The 22,926-nt window shown below is 54.9% G+C and overlaps 1 protein-coding gene across 9 annotated transcripts in view; it reads left to right on the top strand.

Moving 5' to 3' along the window:
* The window catches only part of CACNA1B (calcium voltage-gated channel subunit alpha1 B), a 205,581-nt gene that overhangs the window by 70,681 nt on the left and 111,974 nt on the right, over positions 1 to 22,926 (top strand). For 5 of the 9 annotated variants that reach the window (XM_043470320.1, XM_043470322.1, XM_043470323.1 and 2 more), the window contains 6 exons: positions 91 to 194; positions 2,779 to 2,894; positions 3,235 to 3,291; positions 4,347 to 4,439; positions 13,422 to 13,631; positions 17,588 to 17,700. In XM_043470320.1, coding sequence (XP_043326255.1) covers positions 91 to 194; positions 2,779 to 2,894; positions 3,235 to 3,291; positions 4,347 to 4,439; positions 13,422 to 13,631; positions 17,588 to 17,700 — 693 coding nt within the window. The remainder of the gene's footprint in view (positions 1 to 90; positions 195 to 2,778; positions 2,895 to 3,234; positions 3,292 to 4,346; positions 4,440 to 13,421; positions 13,632 to 17,587; positions 17,701 to 22,926) is intronic. The other 4 variants (XM_043470327.1, XM_043470321.1, XM_043470325.1 and 1 more) reach the window with 1 other exon arrangement.

A 22,926-nucleotide genomic window follows, 5' to 3' on the forward strand; every position in this document is an offset into this window, starting at 1 on the left:
TGGCGCCACCCATACCTGGACTCTGCTGGTGTGTGAGAAGGCCGGGGCACTGTCCTGCCCACCATCCTGCTCATCTGCTCTTGCTTCCAGACCAATGATGCAGCCGGCAACACCTGGAACTGGCTCTACTTCCTGCCCCTGATTATCATCGGCTCCTTCTTCATGCTCAACCTGGTGCTGGGCGTGCTCTCAGGGTAAGGGGCTTGCGGCTGCATGCGCCTCTGAGTTTGCAGGCTAGGCTGGGTGATGGGACTGGACGTGGCCTGAGTGGTATGGGGGAGGCGGGGCCTGGCCCTGGGGTGGCCGCTCCTAGAGCCCTGAGTTCTAGCCAGCCTGTCCTTGGGCTGCCATCTGACCTCTCCCCTGGCCTCCTTACGTCTAGCTCTTGGCCTTCACCCCGACCTTTGAGTCGGGAGGGGCTGCTGCTGCCTCTTACCTGGATTCATGGTGGGGTTTCTGCAGGAGCAGCCCTGGGGGCCAGAGAGCCCTCTGCTGCGACACTGGAGAAGGGATGGAGCAGCCCCGACCCCTGGCTTACCCTCCTCTCTGGGCCCCTGTCCCTGCTGACCTCAAGGAGAGGACAAGTGAGGGTTCAGGACAAGGGTCCCTCCTGGAGAAAGGGGCTCTGACCCTCCCTGGGAGAGAGGTGCAGCAACCTGTGGCCCACCGTGCCCTCCTGGCCTACACGCGGCTGAGGCTGGAGAAGTGCCGTTGGCTTCAGGAAACCACTGGGGCTGGTGTCTGGGGCTTCCACCCTTCTCCGGGGCTGAGGAGGCTGTGTAGACAGTTAGAGGGCGTCTGGCTTGGCCTGCCACCCTGCCCCCACGTGGGCATCAGATCCCTGTAAAGCTGGGGGGGAATGTTGCCATTCCCCTGGCCTGAGGTAGGCTGGGGAGAGCCTGGGGGACCCAGTGGGCAGCTGTCCTGTCATCTGAGAAGGTGCCACCACTGAGAGGGCAGCGTCTGGGCCCCGCGCTCTGCTTGGCTTTGACATGTGCTCCTGCCTTGCTCCCTCCTGTGAGGCTCTGATTGTCACTAGCATGCCTTTCTGAGCCTCTCCGCCCAGAGCAGCACCGGGGATGGTGGGAGCTCCCCATCAGGTGGAGGCTGCAGTCTGAGCTGGGATGGGGAAGCCAAGGGAGGCCTGGGCTCAGAGGAGGATCTGGGGAAGGGGCAGCTCCACTGAGACGCAGGGGGACCAGCTTGGCAAGGAGGGAGGAGGGTCGTGTCTTCAGAGAACTACTGGAGTGCAGGCGCAGACAGTGTGGGGCCTGCGATGCAGGGAGCTCAGAGCTGGAGCCGCCAGGCTTGTGAGGAGGTGGGGAGGCTGGCAGGACACGAGTGGGCCCTGCTCAGGGTTGCTCTGAGGACTGGAGGAGGAACGGGATTGCCAGTGGAGCCTGAGGGAGGCCCGCGAACTTTGTGTTTCTCAGCCCTTCCCCCACCTGTGGGTGCTGGTTTTCCTAATCGGTCTCAGCTGGGCTCAGGCTTCTCCTCCAGCCCCAGAAAGGTGGGAGACCGCATGGCCGCTTAGGGTGGTGATCACCACACGTGTGACTCTGCCACGGCTAGATGAGGGCTGCTGGAGGGGCCAGCTTGGAGGTGGTTCATCCTCGCTCCTGTCCACACCTCGGGCTCCCACCCTCTCAGTGCCCAGAGAAGCAGAATGGGTCATTCCTCTCACAGTCCTTCCTCCTGGAGGGGCAGAAGCCCGGGGAGGGGAGGCTCACAGCTGCCCCCAGGCAGTGGGTGCCCGGCAGCTGGGTCAGTCACTGCAGGGAGTTTCTGCTGATGACTCTCAGGCCACCCAGGCAGTGTGGTCTCGCCCCATCCTGCCCTCAGGCCTCTGCACTCAGGTGTGGCCACGGGGCTGGCCTGGTGGGGAGACCGTGAGGGGCCCTGCATCTCTTTAGTCAGGACTCGGGTGGGGTGAGACATCCAGGAGGGAGCCATCCCCTCTCATGGCCAGGGCTGAGGTGGCTCAGGCCCTGGTAGACAGTGGTCTCAGGCTCGGGGTCCATCCTGGTCAGAGCCGAGCTCTCTCCCTTGCCAGGGCTGTGAGAGGGCAGGCGGGCCCGCCCCTCTGTCGAGCCCAGAAGCTGCTGCTCCTGAGGGAGAACAGGCATGCTCTTTTGCCCTGGGAGCATGCCTGCTTGCACTTTGGGCCCCTGAGCCAAGGTGTGTGCGCGTGTGGTATGTGTGTGGTGTGTGTGTGTGCAGGGCTTCCTCTGGCCCTTTGTGCCTAGAAGCTCAGCTGAGGTGGGGCAGGTGCTGAGGGCCCCGGGCGGCAGAGGGACCTCGTGACGCTAGACTGTCTCCCTGTCTCTGGCCGCCCTGAGATGATCTGGTTCCTCCCTGTCCCTCCTTCTAGCATGGCTGAAGGTCTGAACCAGCTGAAGAAAAAAGGTGAAAGTCCTATGGAGGGTTCTTGTCCATAAGCTCTCTGCCTGTCTCTGTCCAGAGGACGGGGCCCTGCACGCAGAGGGTGTGCGCCCAAACCTGCTCTAGGCCAGGGGGTGGTGGAGCCTGTCTCGGGGCACTGGGGAGATGTCCCTGTGTACTGCAGGGGCCCAAGGTGGGAGCGTTTGCCTGGGCCTTGTAAATGCTCAGGTGGGCAGAGGCCAGGGTGGTGGGAGCCGCCGGGAGGGGTGGCCCTTGGCCCGCTGCCCCTGTCCCGGCCTCTTCCTGGTTCCTGGTGCCTCTAGCTGTACAGGTGGGGCCTGTAGATGAGCTTATACCCACCTGATCTGCCTCCTGCCCTGGCTTTGCCCATCACAGAGAGTTTGCCAAGGAGCGTGAGCGGGTGGAGAACCGCCGGGCCTTTCTGAAACTCCGCCGGCAGCAGCAGATCGAGCGGGAGCTCAACGGGTACCTGGAGTGGATCTTCAAGGCCGGTGAGGACAGGGCTGTGTGGCGCTCCTGGCCTGCGCTCTGCTGGCTCCCTGCACCCGCCACCAGAGCCCTCCAGGAGCGAGCTCTGCTGGGGTGGGGGATGCTTGCAGGAGGGCCACGTGAGGGGGGAGCAAGCCAGGCCCTCTTCATGGCGCTCTGTCTGTGGGACACACCAAGGGCTCTGACTCAGTGGGATGAGCTCAACCATAGCCCATGGCTTCTGAAAGTGGGAAGGCCAAGCAGGCAGGGCCTCGCCTCCATTCTGCTGTGTTTCTGGGGGATGAGCCCTAGTCAGGGGTGGGCATGGGAGGGCTCTGGCCTGAGGCTGTGTCTCGCTCGCAGAGGAGGTCATGCTGGCCGAGGAGGACAAGAACGCGGAGGAGAAGTCCCCTCTGGATGGTAGGTGGCTGCTGTCAGCATTCCTTGCCTGGTCTCAGGGCTTTGGGGGCCAGTGGGCCATGGCACGTGTGTGCGCTTGCGTGTGATGCATGAGGCCTTCTGCTCTTCTGGGTGCCTGCCTGTCGGAGGTAGGCTCTGTGTGGGTCAGCAGCATGTGCAGGTTAGCCGGATCCTCCTTAGGAGCTGTGGGCCATGACCAGAGAGGGTGTAGCCAGCAGTGGGCTCAGCCCAGGGTCTCAGGAGCCTGTGCTCACAGCACAGCCTGAGAGCCGTGTTGTCCGGCATGGCAGCAGACTCATGACTGTGTGAGTTTGCAGGTGCCCCTGTTACAATGAAACAGAAGTGAAAATCTAGTCCCTTAGTCTTCCTCAGCTTGTTTCAAATCATCCTAGAAAGTTCTGTGGGACCACACTGCTTCTAGAAGGCTGTGGGTTTAAACCAAGCTGTGTCTGTCCCCAGGGCTCAGGATGATGCTGACCCCAGCTTGCCATGGAAGACCTCTAGTGCCACGTGGGGCCCCAGAGCAGGGACAGGGGCGAGCACAGCCCCAGCGGCAGGAAAGAAGGCTGCCATCTTTATGCCCGCTGCTCAGGACAGGACCAGACAGGGTGCCACGCCTGCCATGGTCTCGCGGGGCCCACACCTGGGGCCTGAGCAGGTCTCGTGGGTTCCTCTGCGGCCTTGAGCTCATCTCTCCTGTCTTGCCTGGCCTTGGAGTGCGGGCTCCCGGGGCAGCTGGCTACAGCCCTGGCCTTGCCCCCACTTGGAAGTTTCATGGTCTGCATGGCAGCCAGGCCTTCCCCACGGACATCATCATGGAGAGAAGGACAAGCAGGACCTCAAAATCCCTTGTCCCTTTTGATCTGAGGACCAAGAGGGGCCATGGGGGCCAGGCATTGTCCTTCCTGCTGCCAGCCTTGGCTTCAGGAGAGGGGATCTGGAGAGGCTGCTCGTTCCTGAAGATTAGGGAGTGGGTAACTGAGAGACAGCCCAGCCCTGAGGCAGGTTGCCCAGCCGGGTTGCACTCATGCCGCCTGCCCACCCTTTGTTTAAAGCAGTGTTGAAGAGAGCAGCCACCAAGAAGAGCCGAAACGACCTGATCCACGCGGAGGAGGGAGAGGACCGCTTTGCAGACCTCTGTGCTGTGGGTGAGTCTGTGGGAGTGTGCTGTGAGGAGTGCGCACCTGCTCCCTCCCCGACGCCCTGGCTTCCCTCCTTCCCTTCCTCCCCCACCTCCCCCACCCCTAAGTCAGTCAGCCAGTTGGTCAGCCCCAGGTTGGTGTGTCTGACACACCCAGCACCCAGTGCAGAGATGTCTTCCTGGGGCCAGGCCTTGAGGTGGGCTGCGTGCACGGCTCCTAGAAATTCTACTTTGCTCGTGCCTCTTGCGCCTTCAGTTCAGCACACTGCTGGCTCCCAGGTGTTCTTGACTCTGCTGTCCTGTGTGGACTGGAGACCTCTGGCACATCCCGAGGCTGTGGACTGTGTGTGTCACTGCTGTGGGGACTTAAAGTTTCTTATATCTCTCTTGTAAGCTCTGTGTGTCTTCCATATTCCTTGGGTCTGCTGCCTCTGAGGCCGTGGCTTCATCCCCTGCTTCTTAAAGAGTGAAAGGGAAACCTGGTTCTTTCATCTCTTTAGTTCCCTTCCTCTTAGCCTGGTACGAGAAGCCTAGCACCTGAAGTGCCTGGGCCTTTCCCACTGAATGCCCTGAGGCTGTGCATTCTGTGGCCAAGGAAGACTTGGCCCTGGGCCTCCACCTTTGGCAGCATGGGGAGGGGGTGCACTTGGCAATGACAGCTTTGCATTACAGGCACCAAGTCAGGTCCAGGCTGCACCTCCTTGCTCTCCAGCAGTCCTGAGTGGACTTGAGTTGAAGGAGCTGTTTCCTGTTATATTGTTACATTTGTAAGACTGAGCTCTCTAATAAGTCATTTGTGTACTTGTTTATCTATTTATACTTCCCATTCTCTGTCCTTGGAGAGCCCATGTCAATAGTTTGGGGTTTATCCTTCCTGTTTCGAGATGCTCATCTCAGATAACACTCATACCACCCCCCACCCCTCCACACACAGATGCACACATACATACTGTAGACTTTTGGGGTCTTTTCATACTACAGAAATAGTTTCATACAAAATTTTCTCATCAGTGCCTCTTGGAACACCCCCCACCCTGATCAACTGGTCTAATTAGAATTTGCTTCTGTATGGTGTTCATAGCGTCCGTGGTGTGGTGCCCACTGTCCTGTAATCAGCTGCTTAAACATCTGTCCTTCCTCGGCAGAGCTGTTGCCCCCGTGGGCTGGGTCCCAGCAGCAGGGCTGCTGCAGTGAGGGTGCGCTGGCACCTTCCAGGGCTGCCGCCACGCTGCCGTCCAGAGGGTCTGTGGCCACACATTCACCCTGGCGCAGGGACGACTCTGTTCTCGTCCTGCCTGGAGGTTGCAGCTACTGTTGGCTTTTCCCAGTTTGAGGGGAATTTGATGACTATGCAGTGGTATTTTGTGGCAATTTTAATTCTCATTTCACTCACTACTAGTGATTTTGAAGCTCTTTTTAAATGTTTGTTTCCCATTTGAATTTGGGTGTTGGTGACTTTTCATGTACTCTGTACGCTTTTCTGTTGGGTTGTTTGTGTTTGTTAACAGGAGACCAATATATATTGTGGATCTGAATTTTAATTTTTTTCAAATTTATCGTGAGTGTTAATATTTAAATGGTCCCTCTATTCTTATTTTACCTAAAGTTTTTTTTAAAAAGTTTTTATTGTGATTTTGTAAAATGAATTAGGGAGGTAAAAAAATCTTTTCCTGTAGCTTGGAATAGTTTAAATAACACCTAAATTATCTGTTCTTTAAAGGTAAAATAAAAATGTGAACCCATCTAATTAAGAAATGAAAAGAATGTGTTAGTCACTCAGTTGTGTCTGACTCTTTGTGACCCCATGGACTCCTCTGTCCATGGAATTCTTCAGGCAAGAATACTAGAGTGGGTAACCATTCCCTTCTCAAGGGGATCTTCCCAACTCAGGGACTGAACCTCTGTCTTCCACATTGCAGGCAGATTCTTTACCGTCTGAGCCACCAGGGAAAAGAGTATGGACCAGTGTTATATTTTGTTAGGAAATATTCCATTTTGTCACCTTTCAAGCTTGTTTCTATAGAACTGCATGTAGAGTTCTCTTGTATTCTTCTCATCTCTCCTTCATTCAGTTCTTTGCTGGTCCATTCACTCAACAGATACTAAGTGCCCAGGTGTGTTGGGAGTTGCCCGAGGCATTGGGCTATAGCATTGAGCAAGGTGCAGAAGCCTTCATCTTTGGAGTTTCCATTCCAGTGCTAGGTGTGAAAAGGAAAAAAGTAGAGAAAGAAGGGGCTTGAAGGGTCTGAGGGTGTAGGGATTTTAAACAGAGTGGCTACAACAGGCCTGGGGAAGGTCGCCTTGGAGTAAAAAGCTGAAGAAATGAGCAGGTGAACTTACCAGAGCATAGAGCATCCCCGAGAGAGGTGAGAGGACCCTGAGGCAGGAGAGTTCAGGAGGCAGTGTGGCTGGAGCAGAGTGGAGGGCTGGGGCAGTGGGAGAGGAAACGAGAGCGCCAGGGGGGCTGGAGCCCAGTGCAGACTCTGCCAGCCATGGCAGTTTGCAGAGGAGGGTGGCATCTGGCTGCAGGGGACGCTGAAGACTGCCCGCCATGCAGAGAGGGCAGGGCAGGACCAAGTCAGGGGCTGCCGTGAGGACCCCAGCACTGGGGGCGGGGTTACTAAGTAGTTGGATTCTAGATCTATTTTGAGGACAAGCCTATAGGATTTCTGACCAATCGGACGTGGAGATGAGACAGAGAGAGACATCAAGGACAGCTCTGCAGGGAGTGTCCACAGAGGAGCCCTGCCCAAGAGGATGGGACCGGAAACCCATGCATTTTGGGGGACAATGACTAGAATTTGGTTCAGAGTTTGTGCTGAGTTTGAGATGCACGTTGGAAATGCAGTGGGGGTATCAGGTGGGCACTTTATGTGTTAGGGGCTGGCATTCAGGCTGCAGAAGGTATTTAGAGCTCTGAGACCGACTAGATTCTGTCGAGTTTGGTTTTGCTTTTTTCTGGTAGTCAGTATATTTATCTTTGATTTTTAATTACTTAATTAGGATCATGTAAGCTTAGTGTGTATTAATGATCATTTAAAACAAACAGATTGTAGATTCCTTATATTTTTTGTTTTCATTTTTATTATTGTTATTTTTAGTCATTATTAGGTTTATCTTTCTACTTTATTTTGATTTATTTTATTATTATTTTTCTAATTTCTTAAAATGTGTAACTTGTTCTTTTTTCTTTCTTCTTCAACAGCAAAAGCAGTTAAGGCTGCATATTTTCCTCTGCACAGAGCCTTGCTATGATGTCCCCTCTGTACTGGTTTCCAGATAACAATTTTTTTACTTTCCTCTTGAGGCAAAGGTTATCTGGGAATGTGCTTGAGTTATAAGCAACAATATTTTGACCATCTTTTTATTATGTCTAATTTTATCAGATAATGATTGGGAAATGTGGCCAGTAAATCTCTACATTTAGAAGTTTTCAAATTCCAAGTTCATGATTGACTTTAGAAAGCTTCATTGACAGAAGCATGCTCTGTGTATGCTCTGCTTTTGAGAGTTATCAGGATATATGTGTGTCTCAAAGTCAAGTTTGTTGACTGTGTTTTCTAGTTCTTTAGGTCTTTGTGTTTTATCTACTAAATCTGTTCAGTTCTGAAAGAGGTGTTTGGAACACTCCCACTTCATTTTTTATTATTTTTATTATTCATTATTTATTATATAATAAGTTTCTTTTGTATTTTTTCCTTAAAGTTGTGTGTGTGTGTGATCGGAATGCGTCACGAGATCCATCCTCGCACATTTAAAGTGAGTGCTGCATGCCCGTTGGCTGCAGGCGCTGCACTGGGCAGCAGGCCTGCAGAGCGTGTCCACCCTGCTTCACCGGAGCCTGTCCCCGTCCGCTCTCCAGCCCCACCCAGCAGCCCCTGGTCTCCACTGTCCTGTCTCTGGCTTAATGAATTTCACTATTTTAGATCCCTCATCTGTGTGCAATCATTCATGAAGTATTTGTCTTTCTGAATGTAGCTCATTTCACTTGGCATGACATCCACAAGGCCCATCCGTGTGGGTACACATTGCCGAACTTCCTTCTTTGTTCAGGCTGAGTAGTACTCTGTGCTGTGTGCAGGCCGCATTCTCTCCATCCATTTCCTTCTTTGTTCAGGCTGAGTAGTACTCTGTGCTGTGTGCAGGCCGAATTCTCTCCATCCATTTCCTTCTTTGTTAAGGCTGAGTAGTACTCTGTGCTGTGTGCAGGCTGCATTTTCTCCATCCATCAGCTCTCAGTGGATAGTTGGGTTGTTTCTAGGTCTTATCTTTTGTGAAGTGTGCTGCCGTTAACATGGGAGAGCTCAGATCTCTTCAAGATTCTGATTTCAGTTATTTTGGAGACCTCTCTTTGTATAGATGCAGATATACATACAGATACATGCTGTGCCCACTCAGTCGTGTCCAACTCTTTGTGACCCTGTGGACTATAGCCCGCAAGCCTCCTCTGTCCATGGGGTTTTCCAGGCAAGAGAACTGGAGTGGGTTGTCTCCCCTCCTCCAGGGGATCTTCCTGACCTAGGGATTGAATCCGCATGTCGTATGTCCCCTGCGTTGGCAGGTGGATTCTTTACCACTACTTCCACCTGGGAAGCCCAAGATAGAGAGATAGATATAGTCTCCCCAGCAGCCGGATTGCTGGATCACCAGGTAGTTTTATTTTTCACTTTTGAGGAGCCACAGTACTGTTCTCCATTTACGTTCCCATCAACAGAGCACAAAGGTCCAATTTTTCCATGTTGTCACCAACATTGTCTTTTGTCTTTTTGGAAGTAGTCATCCTGACAAGTGTGAGGTGATAAATCTTGTGGTTTTGATTTGCATTGTCTTGATGCTTCCTTATGTATTTCTCATGGCTTTTGTTTATATATTTGGCCGCTATATATTTTTATGGCTGTTACATCTTCTTTGTGAATCATGTGTTTCATCATCACACAATACCTTCTTTATCCGTTTACTTCCTCCACTGGACAATTCCTTGTCTGACAGCAAATGTCTTACTTTTCATTACTACCATTATTTTTGGGTTTTAGTTCGCATTGCTTGGTATCTTTGCTTTTCCTTTCATTTTCAACTCTTTATCATGTTAAGTATTTTATATGTTCTTCTTACAAACAACATTTAGCTGGGTTTTGCTTTTTTGTTTTTTTAACCCAGTCTTTTGGTCTCTGTTCCTAATGGGGGAGTCCAGCCTGTCTCTGCTTAGTGTGAGGGTTGGCATCTGTGACTTCTTCCTCCTCCTCCTTTGATATTTGGTGTCGATGTTTGATACTGTGGTCTCTATCTTTCCTGCCTTGTTCTTTGACCAGGTTGCTGTTCATCATGCTCTCCCCTCTGCTTATTTCCGATTCTTCCTGCTTCTGTTCCACAAATGATGACCTTCCACCCCTGCTCTCAGAGTTAGAAACATCTTCTTTACTATTTTTGTGTTTTTCTACCCTCTTTACCACCAAGATGTAGTATTTCCATAACTGAATTGCTGTATTTCCCATTTCTCTGCCCCACCCTCAACCCAGTAAGTATTTGCAGTATTTCCCTCCTTGTTCCCCACTCCTGGTGGGAATGTCTTGGGGATTTAGTTCTCCGTGTCATTAGTCCGTGTGGTCACCCTGGGCAGGCATAGGCCTGCCTTGGCCTTTCCGTTGAGCGGTCACGTGGGTGTTCTCTCCTCTGCAGTCACTGTGTCCCACAAAGGGTTTGCTCCCTCTGGGCTCTGCTGTCCTTAGTCTTCCGCTTGGACGACGTGTAGGTGAGTGACTGGCTTTTGCACGTGCTCAGGCATATCCTTTGTTGTTCTCATGACAAGAGAGCCTTTGCTGCTGTGGTTGTTCTCTCTTGCTCTGCAGGGGTCACTGTCCTGTTCCTAGTGTCCTGGTTGCAGATACGGCCCCACCTGGAATGCCCTCTTCCTGGGGTCTGAAGCCCAGGGGGCCTCTCAGCCTGCAGCTCAGGTCTTCCTACTCGAGGAATGTTTTGTTCCATTTGTTCAGTTATTTAACCTCCTTTCCTTTTTCTTTTTGCTCCTGGAATTCCTGTTACTTTGTGTTACCCCTTCCTTTGCTCCTTTGTGTCTCTCAACCTTTTCCTTTGATTTCTTCCTCCTTATATTTCCTGTATATGTTTATCTAAGACGTTGCTTTGCTGCATCTTCAGTCTCCTAGTTTGGGTTTTTAAGAGTGAACTTCTTTCTTTTCATCTGCTGAACAACTGGGAGGAGTTTTACTTTCTCTCTTGGTTTTATTTTGGTTGTTTTGGCTCTGTGCCATATCTGGGACCCTGTAGACTTTGTTCCAAGTCCCCAGCAGAGCCCAAGGGTCTCCTTGCACTCAGGGCCTCAGGCTCTGCAGGTGGTCTGCTTCCATTGGGTCTGGATATAGGGCCTGGCACCTCCTGGGTCCCCCCAGCTCCATGCTGGCTGCTGGTTGAGGCTTGATGGGCCAGCCTGCATGATTTTCCTTAACCCCCAGAACCCCATGAGACACCATATCTGTTTCCAGTGAGGACTCTTCAGCTGCGAGGATGTACCAGTCATGTGCCTATTGGGTGGACAGGGTTCATGTCCACATGCCTGGTGTCCAGTCCACATCACTTCTGCCTCCCATACCAAGGAATGCAGCTGCTAAGCAGGAAGGGATCTTGCACTTACTGCGTGTCACCTGTGATCTGTGACCTGTGCCCTGGTAGGCTGGTGGGGGCAGAGGCAGGTCATGGTTACCCTGTGTTTCTGTGCCCCACTCAGGGCAGTCGTCGAAGGGAGGTGCTAAGTGAGGCTGATGTGGACATTATGTTGACTAATGAGACCCTGTCTGGGCACAGTGCAAAGACCCCACGTGTGCACAGGCACCCATGTCATTCTAACTGGGGCTTAATTCTGTTGTCACTCATAGTTCATTCATTCTCGACTGCCCCCTAGCTTGAAGATGGGTATTTTTTGTGAAATAAGCCTTTTTATCATGAAGAATATGTGCTGATTAAGTGGAACCTAGAAAACGTACAAAGCCTAGAAGTCCTGACGTCGCACGTTTCCACCCAAAGCAGGGATTCTGACTGTGACACATTTTCACTTCTACTGCAAACCCTTCCTTTCACCAAAGAGCTGCTGTGAGCACACAGGCGCTGCTCGTGGGAAATGCCACCTGTCCTCAGGGATCCAGCACGGTCCCGGGTGTGTGAGAGGATAGCAGTCCTGAGGCCTTCTCGGGCGGGGCCAGCTGGCCTCATGGGGCGTGTCCAGCAGGGAGTCTCCCCGGAGAATGTGTTGCTTGTCTCACTGGCCACGTGTGTGCACAAAGTGCCTTTCTTGAGTCACATGTTCTCTTGACCTGACTTCCCAGAGTGGGCCTGTGTGTGATCGCAGGTGTGCGCCCGTGTGAGTCTGAGTGTGTCTTTGGGGGTGTGGTCAGCGTTGGGGTGTGCTGTGTGTGTGTGTGACCCTGTTTCTAAATGGCAGTGTCTGGGGGTTCTGAGTGTGTGGGTTCCCCAGCGGGTCTGTGTGGGCTCTGCCTGTGTGCAGGCCTCTCCTTGTCTGTATTGGGTCCCTGTCTTCCCTCTTTGCCCCATGGTTGTCTTGGAGGAGGGAGTGGGTGTGTCTGGCTGTGGCCTTGGCATTTTGCAGCCCTTGGCAAGGCTGGCCAAGAGGTTTTGTTGAATGAGCCAGTCACGAGGATCGGCATTGGTTGGTGTCAGGTCATGGACTGGGAGCTGTGTCCTGGCTCAGCCAGAGGCTGTGATGGAAGAGTGTCTTCCACAGGTGTGGATGGGGTGTGGGTGTGGCATCTAGAGTGCTGGGAATTCCCCATTAGGGCCCTGCCCTGCCCCCAAGGGCTGACTGACAGGTACTCCTCAGGACCCATCTTGCGTCTGGTGCAGAGTCTCTCTGTGTGATGTAGCTGCTCCAGAGGCCTCGGCCCATCTTCATTTAGTGAATTCAAGAAGAAACCAGCCTGAAAATGCTCTTGAGTCTGCACACGCACACACCCCTGTGCAAATATGCCCGCCATCGTGTAACACGCTCACATGCTTCTTCCCCAGGGACTTCAGCCAGCCCAGATGTTCAGAGCCATCTGCATTTGAGCACTCCGAGGCACTCAGAGCCTCCAGGCACCCATGAAGTCTGCTTGTGCAATTGTCACATGGCACAAGGGGTTAGGGGTACAGAGGGAAGCCCTGCCCCCCAGAGCTCAGTCTGATCTGGGGCTCGGGCACAGAACAGACTGATAAGTCCACGCAGTGCAGTTGGTACAAGGGTGTGATTGTTGGGGCACTGAAGCCTGTTACTGGAGCCTAGAGAAGGGTGACCTTGGAGCTGAGAAGGAGCCGGGGGGGAAGGCACTCCCCTAGGGGGGCAGTGCAGGGGCCATGGGCATGGGAGTGGGAAAGGGCAGTTGGGTCTGGCGGGTGAGTCGGGGCAGAGGAGCAGCTTCCTGGGCAGACTTTCTGAGCTTTGTGGGCCACAGTCTGCAGCCAGGCCAGACACAAATGAAGGAGCTTGGCTGTGTTCCAGAACAACTCCTAGAAAATCAGGTGATCAGTGGCTCTTGGCCCCAGAGCTATGGAGGGAGGAAGGGCCAGAAGTAGCAGGACTCCCTCCCAGGAATCAGAGTGGCCTGGGAGCATGGGGACTACCCTCCTGTAAGGTGGCTGGGGCGCTGGAGACCAGAGGCCTGTTTCAGTGCAGGCCTCCCAGCCAGAGCCCAGCAGCTATGGAGACCACCCAGGCTCTTGGTTCCCTCATTTGTGAAGCAGGGGTGTGGCCAGGACCCACTCCAGGGGGCGCAGGGGCCTTTAGCACAATGTTGGTGGTGGATCTGACGCACATGGCGCCTGTGATGGAAACTGGTGCCTTGAGCCAGGCCAGGGCAAGTGTCCTTGTGGGGTGGGGGACACATATCCTGGAGGGCGCGTCTGCAGGCCTCACACTGGCGGAGGGAGAGTGTGTCCTGGGGCCCACTGGTCCCCCACACCCTCAGCGAGCCCCCTGTTCCTGCAGGGTCCCCCTTCGCCCGAGCCAGCCTCAAGAGTGGGAAGACGGAGAGCTCGTCATACTTCCGCAGGAAGGAGAAGATGTTCCGGTTCTTCATCCGGCGCCTGGTGAAGGCCCAGAGCTTCTACTGGGTGGTGCTGTGCGTGGTGGCCCTGAACACACTGTGCGTGGCCATGGTGCACTACCACCAGCCGCAGCGGCTCACCACGGCGCTGTGTACGTAGCCGGCCCCGCCCTCCCGGGCCCCGCCTCTTGTGAACCGCTGCCAGTCCGCGGCCTGTGGCGTTGGGGTGCCCTGCGTAGGACCCCTGTGCCGACCAAAGTGCCCCGGGGGGTCTCTGCTGGAGGCCTGACTGTGCCCAGGCCCGGGCCCAGGTTCCAGGAGGCCGCGCTGGTCTGCTTAGACCCCGTCTGTCAGCGTAGTGGGAAACGAGTGAGGGGCCTGGGGATCCGGGGTGATGTCTCCTGCCCTAAGGGCTTTAGACCCAGGGACTGAGGGATCCGTCTGCCCTGGATTCCTGAGGAGAAAGAGTCTTGGCTCCCAGGGGTCTCCCAGGGCTCTTCTAGTTGTTTCTGTTTTTCTTCTTGGTTGGTTGAATCTGGATGTGTCTATGACCAGGGATTACTTGCAAATATGTCCATGAGCCTCAGGACACGGCAGGGGCTCTGGGTTGTGACCTGTCTGGCCCTGGTTACAGTTCCAAGGAGGCGAAGAGCTGAGGCCCCTTTCCAGGGACCAGGTTCCTTCACACCCAAGGGCCCTGCAGGGCATATGCAACAAAAGGTCTTGCTTGTTTGTTTTGCCTCAAGAGAGCTCCAGAGACGCTGCATGAATGACTTCTGTCCTGCGGTCAGGGGCCCCTCCGCCTCGTCCCTGGGGTCAGCTGCCTTCAGCTTGCTCGTGTTAGTGGCTGATCTGGAAAGAGCCTGCTCTGGGCTTCTATACGTGCCTCCCTCTCTTCCTTTCCGTCTCCCTTTCCCTGCGTGCGTGCAGCCACCTAGATGCCCAAGAAAGCCTTTCTCCAGAGAAGCTTCCTGGCTCCCAGTTCTGGCCCCCAACGAGCCAGCCACACGGAGCCTAGGCAGCTCTGACCAGGAGCCTGGGCTGCTGCTGCTGGGTTCTTTTGGGCTCTGGATGGACGGCTCCCTGGGTCACTTGAAAATGTGGGTGGGGAGGGCTGTGTTGGGGGCTGGCTCCAGGCTGTTTCCCAGACTTCAGTTGCAATCCATTGTTGGCATGATGGGAAAGGGCAGAGAGAGGAGAAGCAGGAGGGGCCCCAGCTGGCTCCCGGGAGGGGAGGATGGGCTAAGGAACCAAAGTGTGTGCACTGAGCTGGGCGCCCTGCCCCTGACTCATGTGTCCTGGGCCCGTGGTTTGGTGTGGGGCCTGGCTAGGGACTGAATTCAGTGTCTCCTTGAGTCCTCAGGCTGCGGTTCCCACCCCTTGGGGCTGGGGAGACAGGGCTTCCTCCTCGCTCGGCCAGTGGTGTGGCTGCTCCCTGGGGCTTCCCAGCTAGGCCTTTTCTTCCTACAAGAAGCCGATGGTACCCATTCTGTCTTGTGGTTGCTCCTTTTTCCTGGAGATTTGCCCTATGAGTGGGCTGGAGGGGGCCTGCACAGCCTGGTCGTGTGTCTGATGTCAGGAGCACGAGGCTGGAAGTGCCTAGGTGCTGGCCAGGCCGCAGGCGTCCCTGGCTGCGAATCTGCCCCCTCACTGCCTTATCTTCTCTGTGGTTTCCTGGAAACTCCTGCGTGCCTCAGCATCCCCCAGGGAAAATGGCCAGAGGGAGGGTCGGCCTCTGCTGGGTCTGGAGGCATCTGCTCAGTGCCCAGGGCTCTGCCCTTGACGGCTGGGCTGGAGCTGAGGCGGGCTGACCCAGCTCGGGAGGGCAGGCCTTGCAGGAGGCAGAGGCAGAAGTGGGGGCTCGCTTCAGGACCAACTTAATCAGAGCTCACCATGGGCCCTAGCCTGAGGCTGGCCATGCACCTCGCTGTCTGCCCGTCAAATGCACCACCCCCAAGGCACTAAGGACCCTGAGACTGATGCTCAGATGGTGAAGGGGGCCTGGGAGTGGATGTTGCCATGCCGTGAACCCCTGGGTCTGGCAGGATGGACCTGACCACCCTCTCCTCTGTCCCTTTGTTCCCACAGTTGCTGTCTTCCTGTTATGACGCAGACACTGTGTAATGTAGTTGCTCTGCTCCCCTAGCCCGTGATCTCCTGGAGGGAGGGGTCAGCTGTCTCTGGGGCCAGCTCAGGGCAGCACAAGGGCCTGCAAGCTGAATGAATACTTTAGAAAGGAACATGTGGATGCCCTTTCTTGGCCTCTGAGGGAAGGCTGAGCATATGAAGTTGAGGGTCTCTTCCTTGGGAGAGGGAAGGAGTGGGTATGTTGTGGAGGCTGTGTTCCAGGTGTCCCCTTTCTTGGAAAGCTTCCCTTTCAGCACTTCCTGGGCTGGTTCTAATAAAGGGCTCCCACTTTGATCTCCTGGGAGCAAGACGGGCCACTGGGTAGCTTCAGCTCCAAGGTCTGGGTGGGGCGGCTGGGGGCCCCATCTCTGTGGTCTCTCCTCCCAAGACCTGAGCCCCCTTCGTGGGGCCCTGGAGTGCAGGGGCCGAGGGGCTCATGTTCCAAGTTGGACTCAGGGCACAGCCTTCACGTGGCTTCTCCAGGAGGGCTGCCGTGCCATCACCTTACTCGCCTGGGCGCGGCTCGGGCACCCGGCTGGCGTCTGGACTGGCTTCAGGGGCCAGGAATGTGCTGATTGTACTGGGTTGCCTACCCAAGACCTTCTCGAGCTGTGTGAACCATCACACGTCTGTGCGGCACACTGCCCAGTGGGCAGTGGGACTGGTGTCTCAGCTGCTGCAGAGCTGCCTGGGGAGGCCTGTGTGCCTGTGCGGCACATGGAGGAGAACAGTTTCAGGGTGCACACGGAGTGCAGGAAGTGTATGACCCTCTCTTCCACCATCTGTTTGAGCAGAAGCTGCTTGAGGGCCAGTCTCCCAACCAGTCTGGATGCCAGAGGCCCTGGGGCCACTGAGTGAGTGACTGCCTGGTGACTGGACCCCTGTGTCCCTGGCCCTCTGTGGGGGCTCTGCCCTTCATGCTCCACTACTTCCCTGGCCCCATGCTCTGGTGTCAGAGGCCACAGTGCCTTTGGCTCACTGTCTGAAATGATGCATGGATTCCAGCTTTGGGCGGAGGATCAAAAGCAGCGACCTTGTTCTGATGCCTGGAATTCCTGGTTTGGCCAGCCAGTCAGGGGCTAAGCTTGGCTGTGTCTCCTGCAGTCTGTGGTCTCGTACACCTTCTGGACTGTTCTTCTTGTTCTGACCCTGCCTTCTGCTCAGGCTGGGTTGGGGTAGTGTCTCTGTGCCTTGAATTCCCAGGAAGACCCTCAGGTCCAGTGTGGCCTCCCTCCAGTCCTGCAGCAGGGTCAGCACTGCCAGTGGCATGATCCCTGGGCTGAAGCAGGCCCTGCTCACCACCGCCACCTGCCGGGCCCAGCCTGCAGGAAGGTGAAGGCCCCACACTCACAGGGGTATCTGTGTGACTCCCCAGGGCCCCTAGCAAGTGTGGGTGCCTCCTGGGAGACTTGTACTGTGGGAGTCTGGGGGTGTTAGGTGGTAAGGATGCTTGCCTTTAGTGGGGTGAGCCTGTGAACAGAGTTAAAACCAAACACGGTGCTGTGAGTCCAAGAGGGTCAGGGAGGTCCTTGCAGGGAAACTGGCGTTCTGTCCCAGGGTCCTTGCAGAGGGACTCCAGTTGCAGTCAGTGTGTGGATCAGGGAATGAGACTGAAGGGAGCAGGAAGGGTTCAAGGCCGTCCAGCATCTCTGGAGGGTTGGTTGCCTCCTGCCTGACCACCTAAGTCCTCTGGGAGACTTGGGCCCTTGACCCAGAACTCACTCCCGAACCTGGTCCTGGGAGCCTGCCTCCGTGTCCCAGGGCACTGGGCACTCGCCTTGCAAGCTGGAAGGAGCACCTTTCTGCGTCACGTCCTCTCTGCTCGCTGCTTTGTCCTGGGCTGAGGCTGGAGCTCAGAGCCGCAGAGCAGTCCTGGAAGCTGCCCCCTGGATCGGCCCAGAGGTCTGGTGTCCTCCGGTCTGGACTGAGCCAGGCGGGAGGAGGCCGCGAGCTAATCCCCCTCTTCTCCGGCTTCTCCTAGACTTTGCAGAGTTTGTTTTCCTGGGTCTCTTCCTCACAGAGATGTCCCTGAAGATGTATGGCCTGGGGCCCAGGAGCTACTTCCGGTCCTCCTTCAACTGCTTCGATTTTGGGGTGAGTAAGCCGCCTCATCAGGGAATGCCTACTGTGGGTCCAGGTGGGCCCACCGTGTCCTGGCCTGAGAGCACACGCAGCCCGCTCCCATGATGCCATGTCCAGTGTGAGCTGGGGTCTGGAACAGAGTCCATGGGTTGGGGGACTGATCCCCCTGGGTCGGAAAGGCAGCCTGCAGACAGGGGAGGCCCATCCTGGTCAGGTTCTTACCGGTGCGGGTGTTGGCCACGGGGCAGCCTCGTTTCCCTCCTGACCTGTCTGTAGTTTCAAGATCAGCTCAAGCCTCTGTGGCCTCCTCCGCGCTTGGTAGATGATCTTTTAAATGTGCTGCTGCTATCCCATGGAGGCTCAAGGAGGCTATGTTCCTGACCCCATCCTGTAGGTCTGGCCTGGGCAGGCCTGGACACATGTACCAGATTTTCCTGGGAGGCCGGAGGGGAGCAGTGGGCCCAGGTCCCTTCAGTAGCCTCTGCAGTGAGGGAGGCCTGGAAGGCAGGTGCTTCCGAGGCTCGCCGTGGATGAGCACAGGCCCTGGGCGGTGCGGAAGCCCCTTCCCCAGGCCCTGCGGCTGTGCAGGGTGCTGCCCTGTGCTAATCCCAGAGCCCGAGGATGGGCGCTGTTGACGCCTGCACGCAGCCGAGTTCTGACCTGGTGGCGGGCCCGAGTGGGAAGCGGCCGTGCCTCAGCCCAAGGAGGCCTCGCACGTCTGCAGGCTTCTCAGTAGCCAGGCAGGGAGGCTGGACCTTGGTCAAAGGGAAGCTTCAACCTGAAATGGAGTTTACCATTTCCTCTCCGCGATGCAGTGCAGCCAACAGACGTGGTCTGTGACTTTGTCAGGGCCTCATGACGACTCACTTCACATGTGAATGACTGGGGACATTGTGTGATGGGCCCAGGGCTGCCCAGCTCGTATGCAGGACGGTCCACACTGGAGCCCAGGGAGGGGGTCATACACTGCCATGCTGCCTGTGCTTCGGCGGGGCAGGCAGTGCCTGCCTCAGTGCTCTCTGGGACACGCGGCACCTGTGACTTTGGCGGGCGGTTGGGAGCAAGCCAACGCTTCTGCTCCTTTGCCTTCTTGGTTACAAAAGAAAAGAGAAAGCTTGGCGTGTATAGGCAGAGGGGACTCAGTCAGGGAGGAGCCTTCAGAGATGGTCGTCTGGGAACCAGCTAGGTCCCAGGACAGGGAGTAATTTGCATATAAGCTAACAATTACTCCAGAACTTATCAGCTTAAAACAAGTATCTATTATCTCACAGTTCCTAAGGGTCAGGTGTCCAGGTGTGGCTTGACAGGGTACCTGTGGCCTGGGGTCCCTCATGAGGTCACAGTCCAGCTGAAGCCAGGGGTGCAGCCAGCCTGAGGCTTGACTAAGACTGGAGGGTTATGTTCAGGCCCATTAGAGACTGTTGAAAACACCGGCTTGTGGTGGGTGACTGGCCGTGCCCCCCAGTGCCGCGGCTTCTCCGCGGGCTGCTTGAGTGTCCTCACCACTCATGCCGGAACTCACAACATGAGTACCAGACAGAGGCTGCAGACAGCAGTCGCAGGGGAAAGAGCCACCAGCTGTGCTATTGCATCTGTCAGGAGGGAGTCACTGGGCCAGCCCACCTTTCCTGGGGTAGAATGTTACCAGGATCCAGGGGTCTGTGGGGGCTGTCCTCGGGGCTGCCTGCCACGGTCTGCTGATCCAGCTTCTTCCCCTGTAAGATACACTCACCTGCACTCCCCAACTCACCCTACTGCAGCATCAGCTCAAAGGCAGAATCTCATCATCCAAATTGGACCCAGGTCTGGTTGAGGCTTCGCAGTTTCTCTAGATCTTAGAGCCATGAAACGAGAGAGACAAGCTATCCAGCCCCACATGCAGCATTACAGTGGAGGGTGGGCAGGGGTAGCTGTTCTACACCTTCCTGTTCAAAATGGGGACACTGGACATATGGAAGGGCTGATTGGAGTCCAGCAAACACTGGGAAAATCCCTGATTAGTTCTCAAGTCTAGGAACCCCCTGGGTCCCCTTTCCTAGTTCTAGTCCTAGGAGCTTCCTGAGTCCCCTTTCCTAGTTCTAGGTCCAGGTGCCCCCTGGGGCCCCTTTCCTGCCTACTGGTCTGGGAGCCCTCTGAGTCTCCTTTCTTAGTTCTAGATCTGGGCACCCCCTGAGTCCCCTTTCCTAGTTCTTGGTCTGGGATCCTCCAGTCCCCTTTTCTAGTTCTAGGTCTGGGATCCCCTGGTCTGCTTTCTTAGTTCTAGGTCTTGGATTCCTCTGGTCCCCTTTTCTAGTTCTAGGTCTGAGATCCCCCTGCTCTCCTTTCTGAGTTCTAGGTCTGGGATTGAAACCATTTACCTCAGATTGGGACTTGAACCCAAGTGCCTGGGACTCAAACCCAACCAAAATCCATGGTATCTGGTTTCAGGACCTAATGAAGCTCATTGTCATCACACTTTTGATGTATCATCACAAAAAGAATTCATTGAGAGACAAAGTGATAGGTAAGAAGTGGATTTGTTCAGATTCAGAGAGAAGCACCCTCTGCAGACACTGTGGGCCATCGCAGAGTGTGAGTGTGCCCACGAAATGTGGTGCGGTTAGTTTTTATAGGCTGGGTAATTTCATATGCTGATGGGTGGGAGGATTATTCCAATTATTTTTGGGAAGGGGTGGAGATTTCCAGGATTTGGGCCACTGCCCACTCCTTGGTCTTTTACAAGTGCCTTGGAACTGTCATGGCACCTCTGGGTGTGTCATTTCACTTGCTGATTGAAGATCAAGGCTTAGTCTTGTCTGCCTTCTTGGTCCCGTTTGATTCTAATTGGTTTATGTTGTGTCTATGAGCTATGTCATTCTTTCAGAAGTTGTGCCTTGCCCCTTTTCCTCCTGTTACTGGGATCCCCAGTAACTGGGATCCCCCTGGTCCCCTTTCCTAGTTCTAGATCTGTGTGCCCCTTGGTCCCCTTTCCTAGTTCTAGATCTGGGCTCCCCCTGGTCCCCTTTCCTAGTTCTAGATCTGGGCTCCCCCTAGTCCCCTTTCCTAGTTCTAGATCTGGGCTCTCCCTGGTCCCCTTTCCAGTTCTAGATCTGGGCTCCCCCTGGTGCCCTTTCCTAGTTCTAGATCTGGGCTCCTCCTGGTCCCCTTTCCTAGTTCTAGATCTGGGCTCCCCCTAGTCCCCTTTCCTAGTTCTAGATCTGGGCTCTCCCTGGTCCCCTTTCCAGTTCTAGATCTGGGCTCCCCCTGGTGCCCTTTCCTAGTTCTAGATCTGGGCTCCTCCTGGTCCCCTTTCCTAGTTCTAGATCTGGGCTCCCCCTAGTCCCCTTTCCTAGTTCTAGATCTGGGCTCTCCCTGGTCCCCTTTCCAGTTCTAGATCTGGGCTCCCCCTGGTGCCCTTTCCTAGTTCTAGATCTGGGCTCCTCCTGGTCCCCTTTCCTAGTTCTAGATCTGGGCTCCCCCTAGTCCCCTTTCCTAGTTCTAGATCTGGGCTCTCCCTGGTCCCCTTTCCAGTTCTAGATCTGGGCTCCCCCTGGTCCCCTTTCCTAGTTCTAGATCTGGGCTCCTCCTGGTCCCCTTTCCTAGTTCTAGATCTGGGCTCCCCCTGGTCCCCTTTCTAGTTCTAGATCTGGGAGCCCCATGGTCCCCTTTCCTAGTTCTAGATCTGGGCTCCCCCTGGTCCCCTTTCCTAGTTCTAGATCTGGGCTCCCCCTAGTCCCCTTTACAGTTCTAGATCTGGGCTCCCCCTGGTCCCCTTTCCTAGTCTGGGCTAGATCTGGGCTCCCCCTAGTCCCCTTTCTAGTTCTAGATCTGGGAGCCCCCTGGTCCCCTTTCCTAGTTCTAGATCTGGGAGCCCCCTGGTTCCCTTTCCTAGTTCTAGATCTGGGAGTCTCCTGATGTTCTTTCCTTAAAAGTGGTAAACATTCTAGCTGAGGTTTTCTTGACCTACTTCATATTTAGTGGAATTTGGGGAATCCAAAAGCCTCGTTCTGTTTTCTGCATTTTGACCCAAGCTGGTGATGTCTTTGCACGTATAATCCTTTAGAGCGTGATGTGGTGTGTCTTCCTGTGTTTCCCTCTGTTGGACGGAAGCCGTGCCCACAGCGCTCTTAGAGATCAGCCTCCTCGGCCTGAGCTGCTGCAGAGATGGTCAAGGTCAACACCCTTTCACGTCCTGGAAAGGAAAGGACTTTGTGGGGCCCATTTGGAGGCTCACCTTACATCCCTTTGAAAGGCTAGAGAGCTGTGGATTGTGCTCTGAGACCCACCTTTCATCTTTTGGGATCTTGCATACCTGACACTGTTGTGCCCTTGGCTTCATTTTTAGACCATGTCATCCCTCTCTTTTTAAAAAGTTTGTTTATTTTTAACTGAAGGATAATTGCTTTACAACATTGTGCTTGTCTCTCCCACGCGTCAACACGAGTCAGCCGTAACTATACTCCCGCCCCCACCCCGCGCTGCCCCTCCGGCTGTCACAGAGCCCAGCGTGAATCCGTTGAGTTGTACGGCGAATCCCCACTGGCTGTCTATTTCACATGCGGTAGCGTGTGTGTTTCCATGCTGCTCTCTCTGCTCATGACACCCTCTCCTCCCCGCCACCCTGCCCCACGTCCATGTTGTTGCTCAGTCACTCAGTCGTGTCCGGCTCTTTCTGACCCCATGGACTACAGCACGCCAGGCCTCCCTGTCCTTCACTATCTCCTAGAGTTTCCTCAGACTCATGTCCATTGAGTCGATGATACCATCCAACCATCTCATCCTCTTGTTTCCTGCTTCTGCCCTTGATCTTCCCCAGAATCAGGATCTTTTCCAGTGATTCAGCTCTTCACATCAGGTGGCCAAAGTATTGAAGCTTTAGCTTCAGCATCAGTCCTTCCAATGAATATTCAGGGTTGATTTCCTTTAGGATTGACTGGTTTGATCTCCTTGCTGTCCAAGGGGCTCTCAAGAGTATTCTCCAGCACCACAGTTGAAAAGCATCAATTATTCAGAGCTCAGCCTTCTTTATGGTTCAGCTCTCACATCCATACATGACTACTGGAAAAACCATAGCTCTGGGTTTGTTGGCAAGTGATGCCTCTGCTTTTTAATATGCTGTCTAGGTTTGTCATAGCTTTTCTACCAGGGAGCAAGCGTCTTTTAATTTAATGGCACCATCTGCAGGACTTCCCTGATAGCTCAGTTAGTAAAGAATCCATCTGCAATGCAGGAGACCCTGATTCAATTCCTGGGTTGGGA

The sequence above is a fragment of the Cervus canadensis genome, chromosome 5 (genome assembly GCF_019320065.1).
Source record: "Cervus canadensis isolate Bull #8, Minnesota chromosome 5, ASM1932006v1, whole genome shotgun sequence".
NCBI classification, from domain to species: domain Eukaryota; kingdom Metazoa; phylum Chordata; class Mammalia; order Artiodactyla; family Cervidae; genus Cervus; species Cervus canadensis.